The sequence below is a fragment of the Anolis sagrei genome, chromosome 5 (assembly GCF_037176765.1).
Source record: "Anolis sagrei isolate rAnoSag1 chromosome 5, rAnoSag1.mat, whole genome shotgun sequence".
Taxonomy (NCBI): Eukaryota; Metazoa; Chordata; class Lepidosauria; order Squamata; family Dactyloidae; genus Anolis; species Anolis sagrei.
Genome location: NC_090025.1, coordinates 53,864,158 through 53,877,604, shown reverse-complemented (window position 1 = coordinate 53,877,604; position 13,447 = coordinate 53,864,158). Strand labels below are relative to the sequence as shown.

Genomic DNA, 13,447 nt, shown 5'->3' with positions numbered 1-13,447 from the left:
CCTTAGTTTGAGGACTCCTGCGATAAATAAACATGGGAACCTCGAATACACAGCCTTTTCCGGGCCCTCTCGCGGCGTTTCCCGTCCTTTGGTTCGCCAAGCCTTTGGACTCCAACTCCCATGCTCCCTGGTCATTGGCCACGGCAGCGGGGGCTTCTGGGAGTTGGAGTACGGCACCCTAAAGGGCACGAGCAGCTGAGGCCCGGGAGGCGGGGCCTATTCCTCTGCGGAAGGACGGAAAGAAGGGCGGAAGGAAGGAAGGAAGGCGGGCCGAGCTGAGAAGGGAAAGGAAGCCCGAGGAGCCTGGCAGCATGTCTCACGCCTCGCCACTCGCCAAGCCCTCGTCGCCCAGCAACCCTCGGGTCTTTCTGGACGTGGACGTGGGAGGAGGGCGAGGTGAGGGATGGGGAGGCGGGGCGGGCTCTCAGGCGAGCGGCCGGCTTTACCAGGCAGAGGCCTCCTCCTCCTCGGGAATGCCCTGCCGGCTCTGCTGCCCTTCGGGACTTCATCTCCCAGAAGCCCCGGCGTGTCTTGCCAATGCTCTGGCATTCTGGGAAATGGAGTCTAAAGCGCCTCGACGACCACAGACTGGCCTGGAGGGGGAGAGAAAGATACTCATTGAATTAGTACTATTGCTACTTATTATAGTATTATATATTATATAGTATTATATATTATATAGTATTATATATTATTATGTTATATTATAGGTAAGGTAAAGGTTGTCCCCTGACATTAAGTCCAGTCATGTTTAACTCTTGGGTGTGGTGCTCATCTCCATTTCTAAGCCGAAGAGCCGGCGTTGTCCACAGACACCTCCAAGGTCATGTGGCCGACATGACTGCATGGAGCGCCCTTACCTTCCTGCTGGAGCGGTACCTATTGATCTACTCACATTTGCATGTTTTCGAACTGCTAGGTTGGCAGAAGCTAGGGCTGACAGCAGAAGCTCACGCCGCTCCCCGGAATCGAACCTCCAACCTTTCAGTCAACAAGCTCAGCAGCTCAGTGCTTTAACCCACTGTGCCATTGGGGGTTATAATATAATATGATATAATATGATATATTAATATAATATAAATATAATATAAATATAATATTAATACAAACTATATTATAATAATATATAATTATATTATATATATAATATATAATGCTATAATACGTAGCAATATATATTATAATATAATATTTAATGTTAACGGAAAACCTTTACCTTTATCTTAATATAATATATATAATCCGGGGAGCGGCGTAACCCTCCACTATCAGCTTCAGCTTCTGCCAACCTAGCAGTTCGAAAACATGCAAATATGAGTAAATCAATAGGTTCCATTCTGGCGGGGAGGTAAGGGCACTCCATGCAATCATGCTGGCTACATGACCTTGGAGGTGTCTACGGATAAAGTAACCCCCCTTCACTCCTTCTCTTTCTCTCTCTCTTTTCTAGCTGGCCGAATTGTATTAGAATTATTTGCTGATATTGTACCTAAAACTGCTGAAAACTTCCGTGCATTGTGTACTGGAGAAAAAGGGATTGGACCGACAACTGGAAAGCCTCTTCATTTCAAAGGATGCCCCTTCCACAGAAGTAAGTGTGTATTTGTATTGCTTCTTTGGCTTCTTGAAGTGAAGTAAAAGTGAAGAATATACTTGCTTTCATTTATTTCTATTTAAAAATTGTCAACACGCAAGGTGTATAATTCGTAAATGAAGCAATAAATGAATGACAAAGACAAGCTGACAGCTTAAAATATCATTATCCCAAAAGTTCTCTAAAGTCTGGCTTGTGTCCTATTGTGTTTGCTTCCAGAAAAAAAGCATTTCTGGCTGCAAACCTATAGTGGAAGAGACAGCGCAGTGCAATGGTTTGATCCTATTTGCTCACCATAAAGCACAGAATGGCTGCATGGGACATGTTTGTATACTTTTCAGTGAAGGCTCACCTTTTGGGGGGTAATCTTAATGCTGTGTCAAATCAAAAAGGGAAGCTGCTTCAGGAGCACCTGGAGCTTTTATCTGAAGGATGAAATCTCTTGATTTAATTGCCAGGGCTCAATGCTATACAATCCTATACAATCCTGGGTTTTGTAGTTTGGTGATGCATCAGTATCCTTTGGCAGAGAAGGCTCAAGACCTTGTAAAACGACAGCCCTCATTGACTCCAAACATTGAGCCAGGGCAATTAAAGTGGATTCATTCTACAGCATCCCAGGGTTTTTGTTTCCATTGCTGAAAGCTTTGGTGGTCTGACGTTTTTAAAGAAGGAATGCTCAGCATGCAGCAACTGTAATGTTTTTTCCATGTCAGGAGTGACTTGAAAAATTGCAAGTTGCTTCTGTTGTGAGAGAATTGGCTGTCTGCGAGGACGTTGCCCAGGGGACGCCCTGATGTTTTGATGTTTTACCATCCTTTTGGGAGGCTTTGCTCATGTCCCCATATGAGGAGCTGGAGCTGACAGAGGGAGCTCATCCATACTCTCCAACCTGTCAGTCTTCAGTCCTGCTGGCACAGGGTTTAACCCATTGCGCCACCGGGGGCTCCCGAGCAACTGTAATGACCAAATTACAAAACAAAAATGCACTTTTTCCACTATGCATTACATCTGGCAGCATTGTTTTGAAAATTGAGGTGTGTAATAGATTTGATAGTGCATTAGATTCAAGTAAATACAGTAGCTTAGCCCATAGTAGGTCTGCTGCTGCACAAGGCCATACCGGATTTCAGACTCCCATGTTCCTTCTAGAGTTGTAGCACTAGGTTTCAATCCAAATATGTCTCTTCAACAGTGTGTTGAATTAGTCTGAGGAATGAGAAATGAGTATTTCTTTCTGGTGCGCCTCTTGGTGAACGTGTGTAAGGGCCTTTCTGGCATGCTGCTTCTGTATGCAAAAAGGGTAGACAACTGCAAAAAGGACACCCTTAAGTCCAGAAGATCCCCCCAAACACCATTTCCTAAAGTAGCTGAAATAATCTGAAATGCATCTATCTTTCCGATGTAACATCAGCCGTTTAGTTGAGAATGTGCTGACCATTTCTAGGTAGGAGAAAATGCCTGTATGGAGCTTTCAGCCACTAAAGAATCCATAGCTCTTTTATTATGGGCCAGATTGATGGGGTGGCATCCTGGAATCTTTTCTATCCTTAATGTCCTTTTGTGTGTTGAATTTGTAGTTATCAAGAAATTTATGATCCAGGGTGGAGACTTCTCACATCAAAATGGAACAGGTGGAGAAAGTATATATGGAGAGAAATTTGAAGATGAAAACTTTCATTACAAGGTAATGTGCTTGAGAATTAAAATTGTCATTTGCTATCATAACACAATACAGCCTTTCCATTTATGAATGCATCTGTATAAAATAGTTATAACTGAAGTATGATTGTATAAATGTCCAATTTAGCTATTTTTAACTGCAGTAAACATTTCAATTCTGTTTAAATGCAATTCTAGTTTAAGTTCTTACGAGGAAAGTTATTAAACACTAATGAGATGTGTTTTTAAAAAAATTAAATTCTTCACATTTTAAATATCTCAAGATTAATTTTAATGGAATGGGGCATATTAGCATAGTCAGTGATGGCAGGAGGAAAAGGCCATGAAGAAACTGCTAGCATTGGAGGAACAGGTTACTTGAAGCCAGATTTTGCCTGCCTTGGTTTGCAATCACAATGATTAGCAGGAGACCTGTCTGAATACTTACTGCCATTACCAAAAAGATTGGTTTACTCTGCTTAAAAAGACCCTTTGAATAAAAAAAAAGGTAAAGGTTTCCCCTGACATTAAGTCTAGTAATATCCGACTCTGGAGGATGGTGCTCATCTCCATTTCTAAGCTGAAGAGCCGGCGTTGTCCGTAGACATCTCCAAGGTCATGTGGCCTGCATGGAGCGCCATTACCTTCCCACAGAAGTGGTACCTATTGATCTACTCACATTTGCATGTTTTTGAACTGCTAGGTTGGCAGAAGCTGGAACTAACAGCATGAGCTCACCCTGCTCCCCTGATTTGAACCACCAACTTTTAGGTCAGCAAGTTCAGCAGCTCAGTGGTTTAATCCTTGGTTAGGTATACCCTTGGATATAGATTTTTCCTCGTGAGGTATATACTGTAAAAGGATCCTGTAAACAACATCCTCAGTAGAGTACAGATTTCACTGACAAGTTTGTAATACAAAATGCAGTGTAATATTGCCTTGAATTTCTTGACTGATCATCTATGATTTTACTTCCTAGGAATGAGAAATTTTAGTGAGACTAACATTGGCATTTTCTTTCACAGCATGATCAGCCAGGTTTGCTCAGTATGGCGAATGCAGGACCAAACACCAATGGTTCCCAGTTTTTCATCACAACTGTGCCAACTCCCCACCTTGATGGGAAACACGTGGTCTTTGGTCAGGTGATCAAAGGCATGGGTGTTGTAAAGTTACTAGAAGATGTTGAAGTGAAGGAAGAAGAACCTGCTAAGGTAAAGTAAGACACCATTATTATGAAACTTGACATCATTTCTGCAAATATTCCTTGTAAGTGCTGTAAAATGTTGTCCTGCAAAAAGAAGCCATTCTGTTCCATTTAGTTACTAAATTGAAAAATTTTCACAACCCACTCTATTTCAAGAAAACTTTAGAGAAAGTTATTTTAGTGTGCTGCTTCTGTATATGTAAAAGAGACAGGACATTTTTTGAGTTATGAATTGGACTCAAGCAAATTCCATGCTAGTAAGTGTAAAACTGCTGAATTGAAAAACATTTGTGTGTTTTCTGATGTATTTGATGACACAACTATATTACTAACCCTTTTTTTGCAGTTGTGTATCATTGCAGAATGTGGAGAGCTAAAAGAAGGTGACAACTGGGGAATCTCCCCTATGGATGGTTCTGGAGACACCCATGCAGACTTTCCTGAAGATGCTGACGTTGATTTAAAGGACGTACGTATCCTACTTTGTTTTCATATGTTAATGTTACTACGCATGTGTTAAAACCATATTTTCTAGCATACAGTGTACATCCCTGCCATTGTTTTGGAAAGAGGCCTGACTGGAGGATAAGCTTTTACTTCTATTGCTTGTGGCAGCAGATTCAGAAGAAATAAAAATAGTGTTTATTCACACAACCTCAAAATATTCACCCTGGTCCTATAAGAGGTTATGGTGGCCAATTCCTTCAATATCTTTACTCCTGCCCTTTTATATAACTTTCATTAGCTCTAATCATGGGTACCTATAACAGATTCAGTGTTCAATGTGTTGTTGAAGGCTTTCATGGCCGGAATCTGTGGGATGCTGCGAGTTTTCCGGACTGTATGGCCATGTTCCAGAAGCATTCTCTCCTGATGTTTTGCCCACATCTATGGCAGGCATTCCTAGAGGTTGTGAGGTGTGTTGGAAACTAGATTCCCCCAACAAAGGATTCCCCCCACGCTGGAATTAGCCAGGCCTTGAAGCTGCAAGGCTTTGCAATGCTAATCAAGGTGCTTAATTGTAACGTTCACACATGCCTCCAACAGACAAGAGTTTTTTCTCCCACCCCGTACCTTCAACAGATATATAAACCTCCTTTGTCTAGTTTCCAATATACCTCACAACTCTGAGGATGCCTGCCATAGATGTGAGCAAAACGTCAGGAGAGATTGCTTCTGGAGCATGGCCATGTAACCCGGGGAACTCACAACAACCCAGATTCAATGTTCTTGCCTATACTTACTCTAAATTCCATGCTGTGGCATATCAACCATCAATATGTGAGTCAATTTTTAAGTTGACTCATTGGAAATTTATTTTGCAAGTTTTCTCAGAACCCCTCCCCCCCCCCCCCCCCCCCGAATACAAAATGGTATAACCTTAAGAAATCATTAAAATTCCCTTGTTATCGTTGCAGGTTGACACGATTGTGACTATAGCGGATGACGTCAAAAATATAGGCAATACTTTCTTCAAATCTCAAAATTGGGCAATGGCAGTTAACAAATATAGCAAGTCTTTAAGGTAATGTTGTTCTATCAAAATTTTATTATGCTTCCTTCACTATAATTAATTATATACAACCAGTTCTAGAGGCTTAAATGAGATATGGATAAGACAGGAATCCCTCTGAAGCATTGCAGCACACCCAAATACCTGGGAGTCAACCTGGACTGTGCTCTGACTTACAAGGACCACTGCTTGATTATCAAGCAAAAAGTGGGTGGTAGAAATAATATCATACGAAAGCTGACTGGCACAACCTGGGGATCACAGCCAGATACAGTGAAGACATCTGCCCTTGTGCTTTGCTACTTGGCTGCTGAGTAAGCATGCCCAATATGGAATACATCTCACCACACTGAAATAGTGGATGTGGTTCCTAATGAGACAGGATGTCTACGCTTAACACCACTGGAGAAATTATATTGTTTAGCCGGTATTGCACCACCTTATATCAGCCGGGAAGTAGCAGCCAGCAATGAAAGGACGAAGGCATTGACATCTCCAGCCCATCCTCAGTTCAGTTATCAGCCAGCATACCAACACCTTCAATCAAGAAACAGCTTCCTAGGATCTAGGATTGCAGGACCACCTCAGCAAGAAAGAGTCCAAAAGTGGCAGGTAAAAACCTGGAACCTCAATCAATGGCTAATTCCGGATGAGAAACTCCCTCTGGGGACACAAAAAACTGGGTGACTTGGAAGGCTGAACAGACTGCACTCTGGGTCCACAAGATACAGAGCCAATCTTAAGAAATGGGGCTACAAAGTGGAGTCTAAGACATGCAAGTGTGGAGAAGAGCAAACCACAGACCACTTAACTACAATGCAGTCCGAGTCCTGCCAGTGGAAGACCTCCTCACAGCGACACCAGAGGTACTCCAAGTGGCCAGCTTCTAGTCAAAGGAAATTTAGCATAATGCCAAGTTGTTAACTTTGTGTTTTTTTATACATTATAAGTATTCTCAATTTGCTTCTGACACAATAAATAAATAAGCACAGACTTTCCTGGTTTCAGTTTGTCTTAACATACGAGAGACCATTTATTTAATAGAAATCAGTTCTAGAAGCACTAGTTTGAATCCCAAATAAGTGGGTTGCACTTGGGTCCTATTGAACTCAGTATGTTTTAGGGTCCCCTACCTCAGGCAGAATCCAACCAATATTGTTTTAACATGTAAGAATATTAACCTGCTCCAGTTCACCAATTAGCTGCATAACAATACCAACGTATTCAATAAATTGTTTTTATACAGGTACGTTGAAGCTTCCAAAGCAGTAGCAGATGAGGCAGATTCAGCAAAATTGGACACTGCAGCATTGACCTGTTTCCTTAACATTGCTGCCTGCAAACTGAAATTATCAGAATGGCAAGATGCAATTGAAAACTGTACTGAGGTAAACATTCAATTTCTCCATGTTGAATCAATTGATTTCAAAGACTGTTAGTCGTTCATGATGTGCTTCATATTCATGATTACATAATTAGCCAACCTTTTCCCCCTCTGCACTCTTCTTGAGTCTGGGAGCATTTGAAGACACTTAAGATTTTAGGGAGGGCCAACAAGATTGACAGTAGCTTTAAAATACTCAGCTGAGTGATCATATGCAGCTCTCTTTCTTAACACGATCCTGGCATTGTTACTGTTTTAAGACTGCTTTACTTAATATCTCATATCATACTCCACATTTCCTCATTTTTATAGGCTAGTAAAGGTAAAGGTTTCCCCTTGAAATTAAGTCTAGTTGTGTCCGACTCTGGGGGGTGGTGCCCATCTCCATTTCTAAGTCAAAGAGCTAGCGTTATCCATAGACACCTCCAAGGTCATGTGACTGGCATGACTGCATGGAGTGCCATTACCTTCCCGCTGGAGTGATACCTATTAATCTACTCACATTTGCATGTTTTCAAACTGATAGGTTGGCAGAAACTGGGGCTAACAGGGAGCTCAACCCACTCCCCAGATTCAAACCACCGACCTTTCAATCAGCAAGTTCAGCAGCTCAGTAGTTTGAGCCGCTGCGCCACCGGGGGCTCCCATTTATATGCTCTTACCATGTTTATTCATAGTGTAGTATAGGGTACATGTTCCTGGGCTACAAATCACTTAAGTTTTAATGTGCCACAAGTGAGCTAATACATATAGTTTTAAGTATTTAAACTTTAATAGATGAGTGCAGATATGTAATTCCTCAATAATACCATTAATGTCAAAACCAAGCCTCAATAGCAGGAAACAGATTATGTGGCTATAACAGGTCAGTAATCTGCCAAGCCTCTTTTCAGGCTTATTACAATTTCACTGATTATAATAAAGTTGCTAGCGAAATTACAAGGTGCCAGAATATTTATAATGGTCCATAGGTACAAAATGGCAGCCAGTTGTGTTCGTGTGCTACTTGAACATGCAGGAGAATTTTGCTGATATAACCAACTCCATTATTTGGACTATGCTGATAAAAGAAAAATGGCCCTGTTTGAAAGAAAACCTCACAGATTTGTATAAGTTACTTGTTTACAAAGAACATCTCAGTAGATTGGTTCTAAAGAAGTGCTGCTGCTGCTGCTGCTACAAAAGTTAATTCTGTTGCACTGAAGTTTGAGTAAATGTATGGCTGTTGTAATTATTTTTCAGGCTCTGGCCATAGATCCTGCAAATACCAAAGCACTTTACAGAAGGGCTCAAGCCTGGGAAGCGACAAAAGAATACAATCAGGCATTGGTAAATATTTATATTAGCTTTGTCTAATAAATTAGTTCCCAATCCGTGGGTCGTGAGACCTAAAATAAGGTCCACAAGACATGCGGGGAAAATTGCAACTGCGCATGCACCAGGAGTGTTGGAGGAGAGAGAGAGAGAGAAGGAAGGAAGGCCTCACCCTCACCAGTACTTTCTCAGCCTTGGGAAGCTTGGGCGAAGACTCACCCAGCGGCATGTGTGAGGGAGCAAGAGAGGAGAGTCATCCAAAGTTGTTGTTAGCTTCGACTGCCAAACACAAGAGTTGTAATGGGAAAGTATCCCTTTGGAAGACCCTGTTTAGTCCCCCAAAGTTGTTGTTGTTGTTGTTATTATTTTACTGACACAAAAACACAGCATGACACAACAAACGAGATATATATGATGGATTTTGTATCACAGAATCACAGAATTAGGCTGAAAAATGCGGTATAGAAATAAAGCAAATAAATAAATAAATAAGTTGAACACTTCCCAAGCATTTAGGACCGTGTGATGTATTTTCGAATGATGCGCACAGATCCAAGTAAGGTGGCCTTTTGCAGTTGACAGATCGTGATTTTGTCAATGTTTATTGTTTCCAAATGCCGGCTGAGGTCTTTTGGCACGGCACCCAGTGCGCCAGTGATCACTGGGACTACCTGTACCGATTTATGCCAGAGACTTTGCAGTTCAATTTTGAGGTCTTGATAGTGGGTGAGTTTTTCCTGTTGTTTTTCATCAATTCGGCTGTCACCTTGGTACAGTGACATCAATAACCCAAACTTTTTTCTTTTCCACAATCGTGATGTCTGGTGTATTGAGTCGCCGAATTAGGCTGAAAAATGCGGTATAAAAATAAAGCAAATAAATAAATAAATAAATATTGTGCTCCAAAACTGTCAGTCTGGATTCGAAAGTCTCACAGTATTTTTGCTTGACAATAACAACAACAACAACAGTGTTTAGGACTGTGTGATATTATTATTATTATTATTATTATTATTATTATTATTATTGCCATTAAGGACAATTCCTTGGTTCTCACGCTCCGCTTTTTGTATTGTTTTCAACGTCAGCCCCCCCCCCCACCCCCTCTTTTTTTTTTAATAACACAGCTCAACCAAAAAAAACCCAAACATTTCTTGGTGTCTTCATTTTTTGGCCTGTTCCTAGGGTTATTCTGTATGTCAATTCAGAAAATTGCATTGGACAGACCACATCAGCTCTAGATTATGAAATATGGTTTTCTGTGGGCAAGCGGATGGAAACTACTGGAAGGCATATGTTCTGTATCAGAAACTAGAGCTGATGTTGTCTATTCAATGCAGTTTTCTGAATCAGCACCCCAAATCTAAACCAAATCTAAAGTTGACCAAAAAACTATTTGTAGCCCTTTTAGTACTAATGTTGGAAAGTGGTCCCTGGTTAAAAAAAAAAAAACAACAGGATGGGAGCCACTGGTCTAATACAATATATCCATTACATGTCTACTGTTTTGCTCATGTCTTTTTTCTCTCTCTGAAGGCTGACCTTCACAAGGCTCAAGGCATAGCACCTCAAGATAAAGGCAAGTATTGAGTTAACCCCTAGCAACACATACTCATGAATTAGGCTAGTTTCAGTGAAAACTAAACAGAATTTCTTGAAAGTTTCAAGCCGTGTTTCTATCTAAATAGTTTTTTTAAAAAAGAAAGCAGAATGTACAGTAGGATGGGTGCATGGTGGCAGAGCAATAGATTAGTTATTTTGCAACATATGTTACACAAGGCCATAGTTAGAACTTTGGGTCCAGCTTATTGATAAGTTGGACCTAAGTGAGGCCTTGGTAAAAGAATGGTGTGTGTAATTTATGGCAAGGGACTTTGCATTCCAGTTATGTGTCGAAGTTCTGTATACAAGTGAAAAGGACAGTGTCTAACCATATGCACTTTTTTTCTTCACCTGCAGCTATTCAAATGGAAGTACAGAAAGTTAAACAGAAGATAAAGAACGAAAAGGAAAAAGAGAGGGCAGCTTATGCAAAGATGTTTGCTTAGGACAAGAGAGATCTCCTTCCTTACCTTGTGCACTGATAAAAAGGCAGAATTAGTATGAGTTGCAGTGACACCATGCTGTCATTTATACTGAGACTGTTTTATATGTTTACATCTTGTTTTTTTTTAAAGATTAACATATTATTCCAAGTACAGTAACTTTCACCACTAAGTTCAGTGCTAAGGTACTAACGGTTATTGTACATTTAACAAAAAAGTGTAGAGAAAAACTGTTAAGTGAAATTTCTGAATGATCAAATGGAAAGAATTTGGACTACATTCAGTAACATACTTAGATGTAAATTCAGCAGGTTCATTTGCTCCACCTGTAACTTTCATTACTGTATATTCAAATACTGTTAAAATTGGTGCTGAAGAAATAAAGTCAGTTTCTAAGCTTCGTATTGCGAAAGTATTTATTACTTAACAAAATGTAGTTACGCCAGATGGTTCGTTGTTTTCCCTTTCACAGCATTGAAATCTATTGTAGTGTTCTCCAAGCTGTTGAGATCAAAGTCAATAAAACTTACCAAAAAAAAAGACACCAAACAGTTTAAGAGAATTTGATACCTGTTTCATATTCTTCATTATGTCCATTATTTGTACTGAAGTTTTGGCAAACCACACTGCAATGTATTCAGACGAGTCTCACCTCACATTTTCATATGTATTCGTGCACACAAATAAGGCTAGTGCATCTGGACATACTTCCCTTGGACGTACTGCTTAAGGCACCAAGTTCATTTATGAACAGGATATTAATCTGAGGACACTGATTCTGCAGCAATGGCAAGGATATCCTTTCCATATTGATCAAGATTACATTCCATTATAAGCCGGTCCTCCTCCACCTTCAGGCACAACCCAGTTAATATTTTGGCTGGGATCTTTAATGTCACATGTCTTGCAGTGAACACAGTTCTGAGCATTTATTTGCAACCGTAAACCTTCTCCACTTTCCACAGGAACATATTCATAAACTCCTGCAAAAAGGAAAACAGACTTTAGTGCAAGGGGAAGCATAATGTTGAAACAAGTTCCTTATCAAGTAAGAGAAAGGGTTTTAAAAGATAAAGGAAGTCATGGGGATTACAATATTAAAATACTATAATGACATACTCTTCCCCCCAAAAGGTACCTGCAGGACAGAATCGTTGCTCAGGACCATCATATATAGCCAAGTTATGGTTGACGGGAACACGGTCATCCTTCAGAGTCAAATGAGGTGGCTGATCATGCTCATGATTTGTACCACTCAAAGCCACTGATGAAAGCAAGTCAAAACTGATTTTTCCATCAGGTTTGGGATATTCAATAGGCGTGCAATCTTTGGCTGGCTTTAGCTGCTTTGCATCTGTTCCTAAAGCAATATGAAAAAATACTACATTAAAAAACAGCAACAACAAAGATTACACTGCTATCGGTAAGATTATTATAATTGTGTATCAAAAGCTTTGCAAAAATTAGCATAAAACTGATAAAAATGGAAGGAGCACAAGTGGCTAAATATCTTTTGACCAAACAGGCAACAGCAATGGCATTATATGTAGCCTCCAACAATTCTTCCTCTGTACATGAGGCAGGGCATAGTGGACAAGCATACAGATGCGGAATTGTCTGTTTTGCTCCACAGTCACACAAGGCGGGGGATTCTTTTAGGTAGTGCCATTTTGCCAGGTTGTCTTTTGATCTGCTCACTCCGCTTCTGAGTCTGTTCAGGGACTTCCAAGTTGCCCATTCCTAGTTTGCCCCTGGAGGAAGACCCTCGTGGGGGGCCATCCAGTTGGGATTTCCTGGTTTAGCTGCCCAGAGGGATACTCTTAATGTTGCTGGGATCAGTAAGGTCTAATAAAAGTAGAGATACAGTACTTTATCTTCTATCAGTAAGATAAAGAACTGTATCTCTACCTTTATTGTATTTGTACAACCTGAATGGAACATCTCCTAAAAGCCTAGCTTCTCTCAATGTTTTTGTTAGGCGAAAGGGCTTATTAACAAAAGATCCTCCCCATGAATGTATAACAGAGTAACTTATTAGCAGCAGCGTGACCCTGCACCACTAGGCAAAAGTGATAAATATACCACACACAGACCAACGTTATTCTTCCAACCCTGTATATGCCTACGAAATGTGGACTGTCTACAGACATTTCCTAGAAACGATTCCATCAGTGTTGCCTCCGAAAAATCCTGCAAATCTCTTGGGAAAACAGACAGACAAATGTCATCATGCTGGAAGAAGCAATGATCACTAGCACTGAAACACTGCTCCTATACCATAAACTCCTTTGGACTGGCCACATTGTCTGAATGCCCGATCACTGCCAAAGCAGTTACTCTACTCCGAACTCAAGAACAGAAAACGGAGTGTTGATGGTCAGGAAAAGAGATTTAAAGATGGGTTTAAAGCCAACCTTAAAAACTGTGGCATAGACACCGAGAACTGGGAAGCTTTGGTCCTTGAGTGCTCTAACTGGAGGTCAGCTGTGACCAGCAGTGATGCAGAATTCAAATGCACGAATGGAGGGAGAATTGTGCCAAGAGGAAGGCATGTCAAGCTTCTGATAGGGACTGCCTTCCACCTGGAAATGTATGAGTAACTAGCAGTCATACTACAGGCATAGCATTGATATAAAAGGAGCAGGACCCTGGATTCTTCAATGCTCTGCCTATGAATAGGGAAACTGGATGACACTTGGGCTTTAAAGTGCTCGAAAACTGGGAGGTT

At 40.8% G+C, this 13,447-nt stretch overlaps 2 protein-coding genes across 2 annotated transcripts in view; one reads left to right on the top strand and one right to left on the bottom strand.

Moving 5' to 3' along the window:
• The first annotated feature begins 223 nt into the window (after positions 1-223).
• Positions 224-11,119, top strand: PPID (peptidylprolyl isomerase D). The gene is made up of 10 exons (XM_060778780.2): positions 224-396; positions 1,451-1,591; positions 3,175-3,281; positions 4,282-4,470; positions 4,810-4,932; positions 5,882-5,988; positions 7,223-7,364; positions 8,603-8,689; positions 10,211-10,253; positions 10,634-11,119. The coding sequence occupies exons 1-10, from the start codon at positions 312-314 to the stop codon at positions 10,720-10,722; spliced, it is 1,113 nt and encodes a 370-aa protein (XP_060634763.1). The 5' UTR covers positions 224-311; the 3' UTR covers positions 10,723-11,119.
• The window catches only part of ETFDH (electron transfer flavoprotein dehydrogenase), a 24,335-nt gene continuing 22,005 nt past the window's right edge, over positions 11,118-13,447 (bottom strand). Inside the window, exons 12-13 of the mRNA XM_060778779.2 lie at positions 11,858-12,079; positions 11,118-11,702 (exon numbers count right to left, since the gene is read on the bottom strand). Coding sequence (XP_060634762.2) covers positions 11,539-11,702; positions 11,858-12,079 — 386 coding nt within the window. The 3' untranslated portion in view covers positions 11,118-11,538. The remainder of the gene's footprint in view (positions 11,703-11,857; positions 12,080-13,447) is intronic.

Bases quoted from the DNA above. Each gene is read 5' to 3' on its own strand.
- PPID (XM_060778780.2), top strand. From the start codon at position 312: ATGTCTCACGCCTCGCCACTCGCCAAGCCCTCGTCGCCCAGCAACCCT. The intron at 4,471-4,809 runs GTAAAGTAAGAC...CTTTTTTTGCAG, and splicing joins AGGAAGAAGAACCTGCTAAG to TTGTGTATCATTGCAGAATG. The intron at 10,254-10,633 runs GCAAGTATTGAG...CTTCACCTGCAG, and splicing joins CATAGCACCTCAAGATAAAG to CTATTCAAATGGAAGTACAG.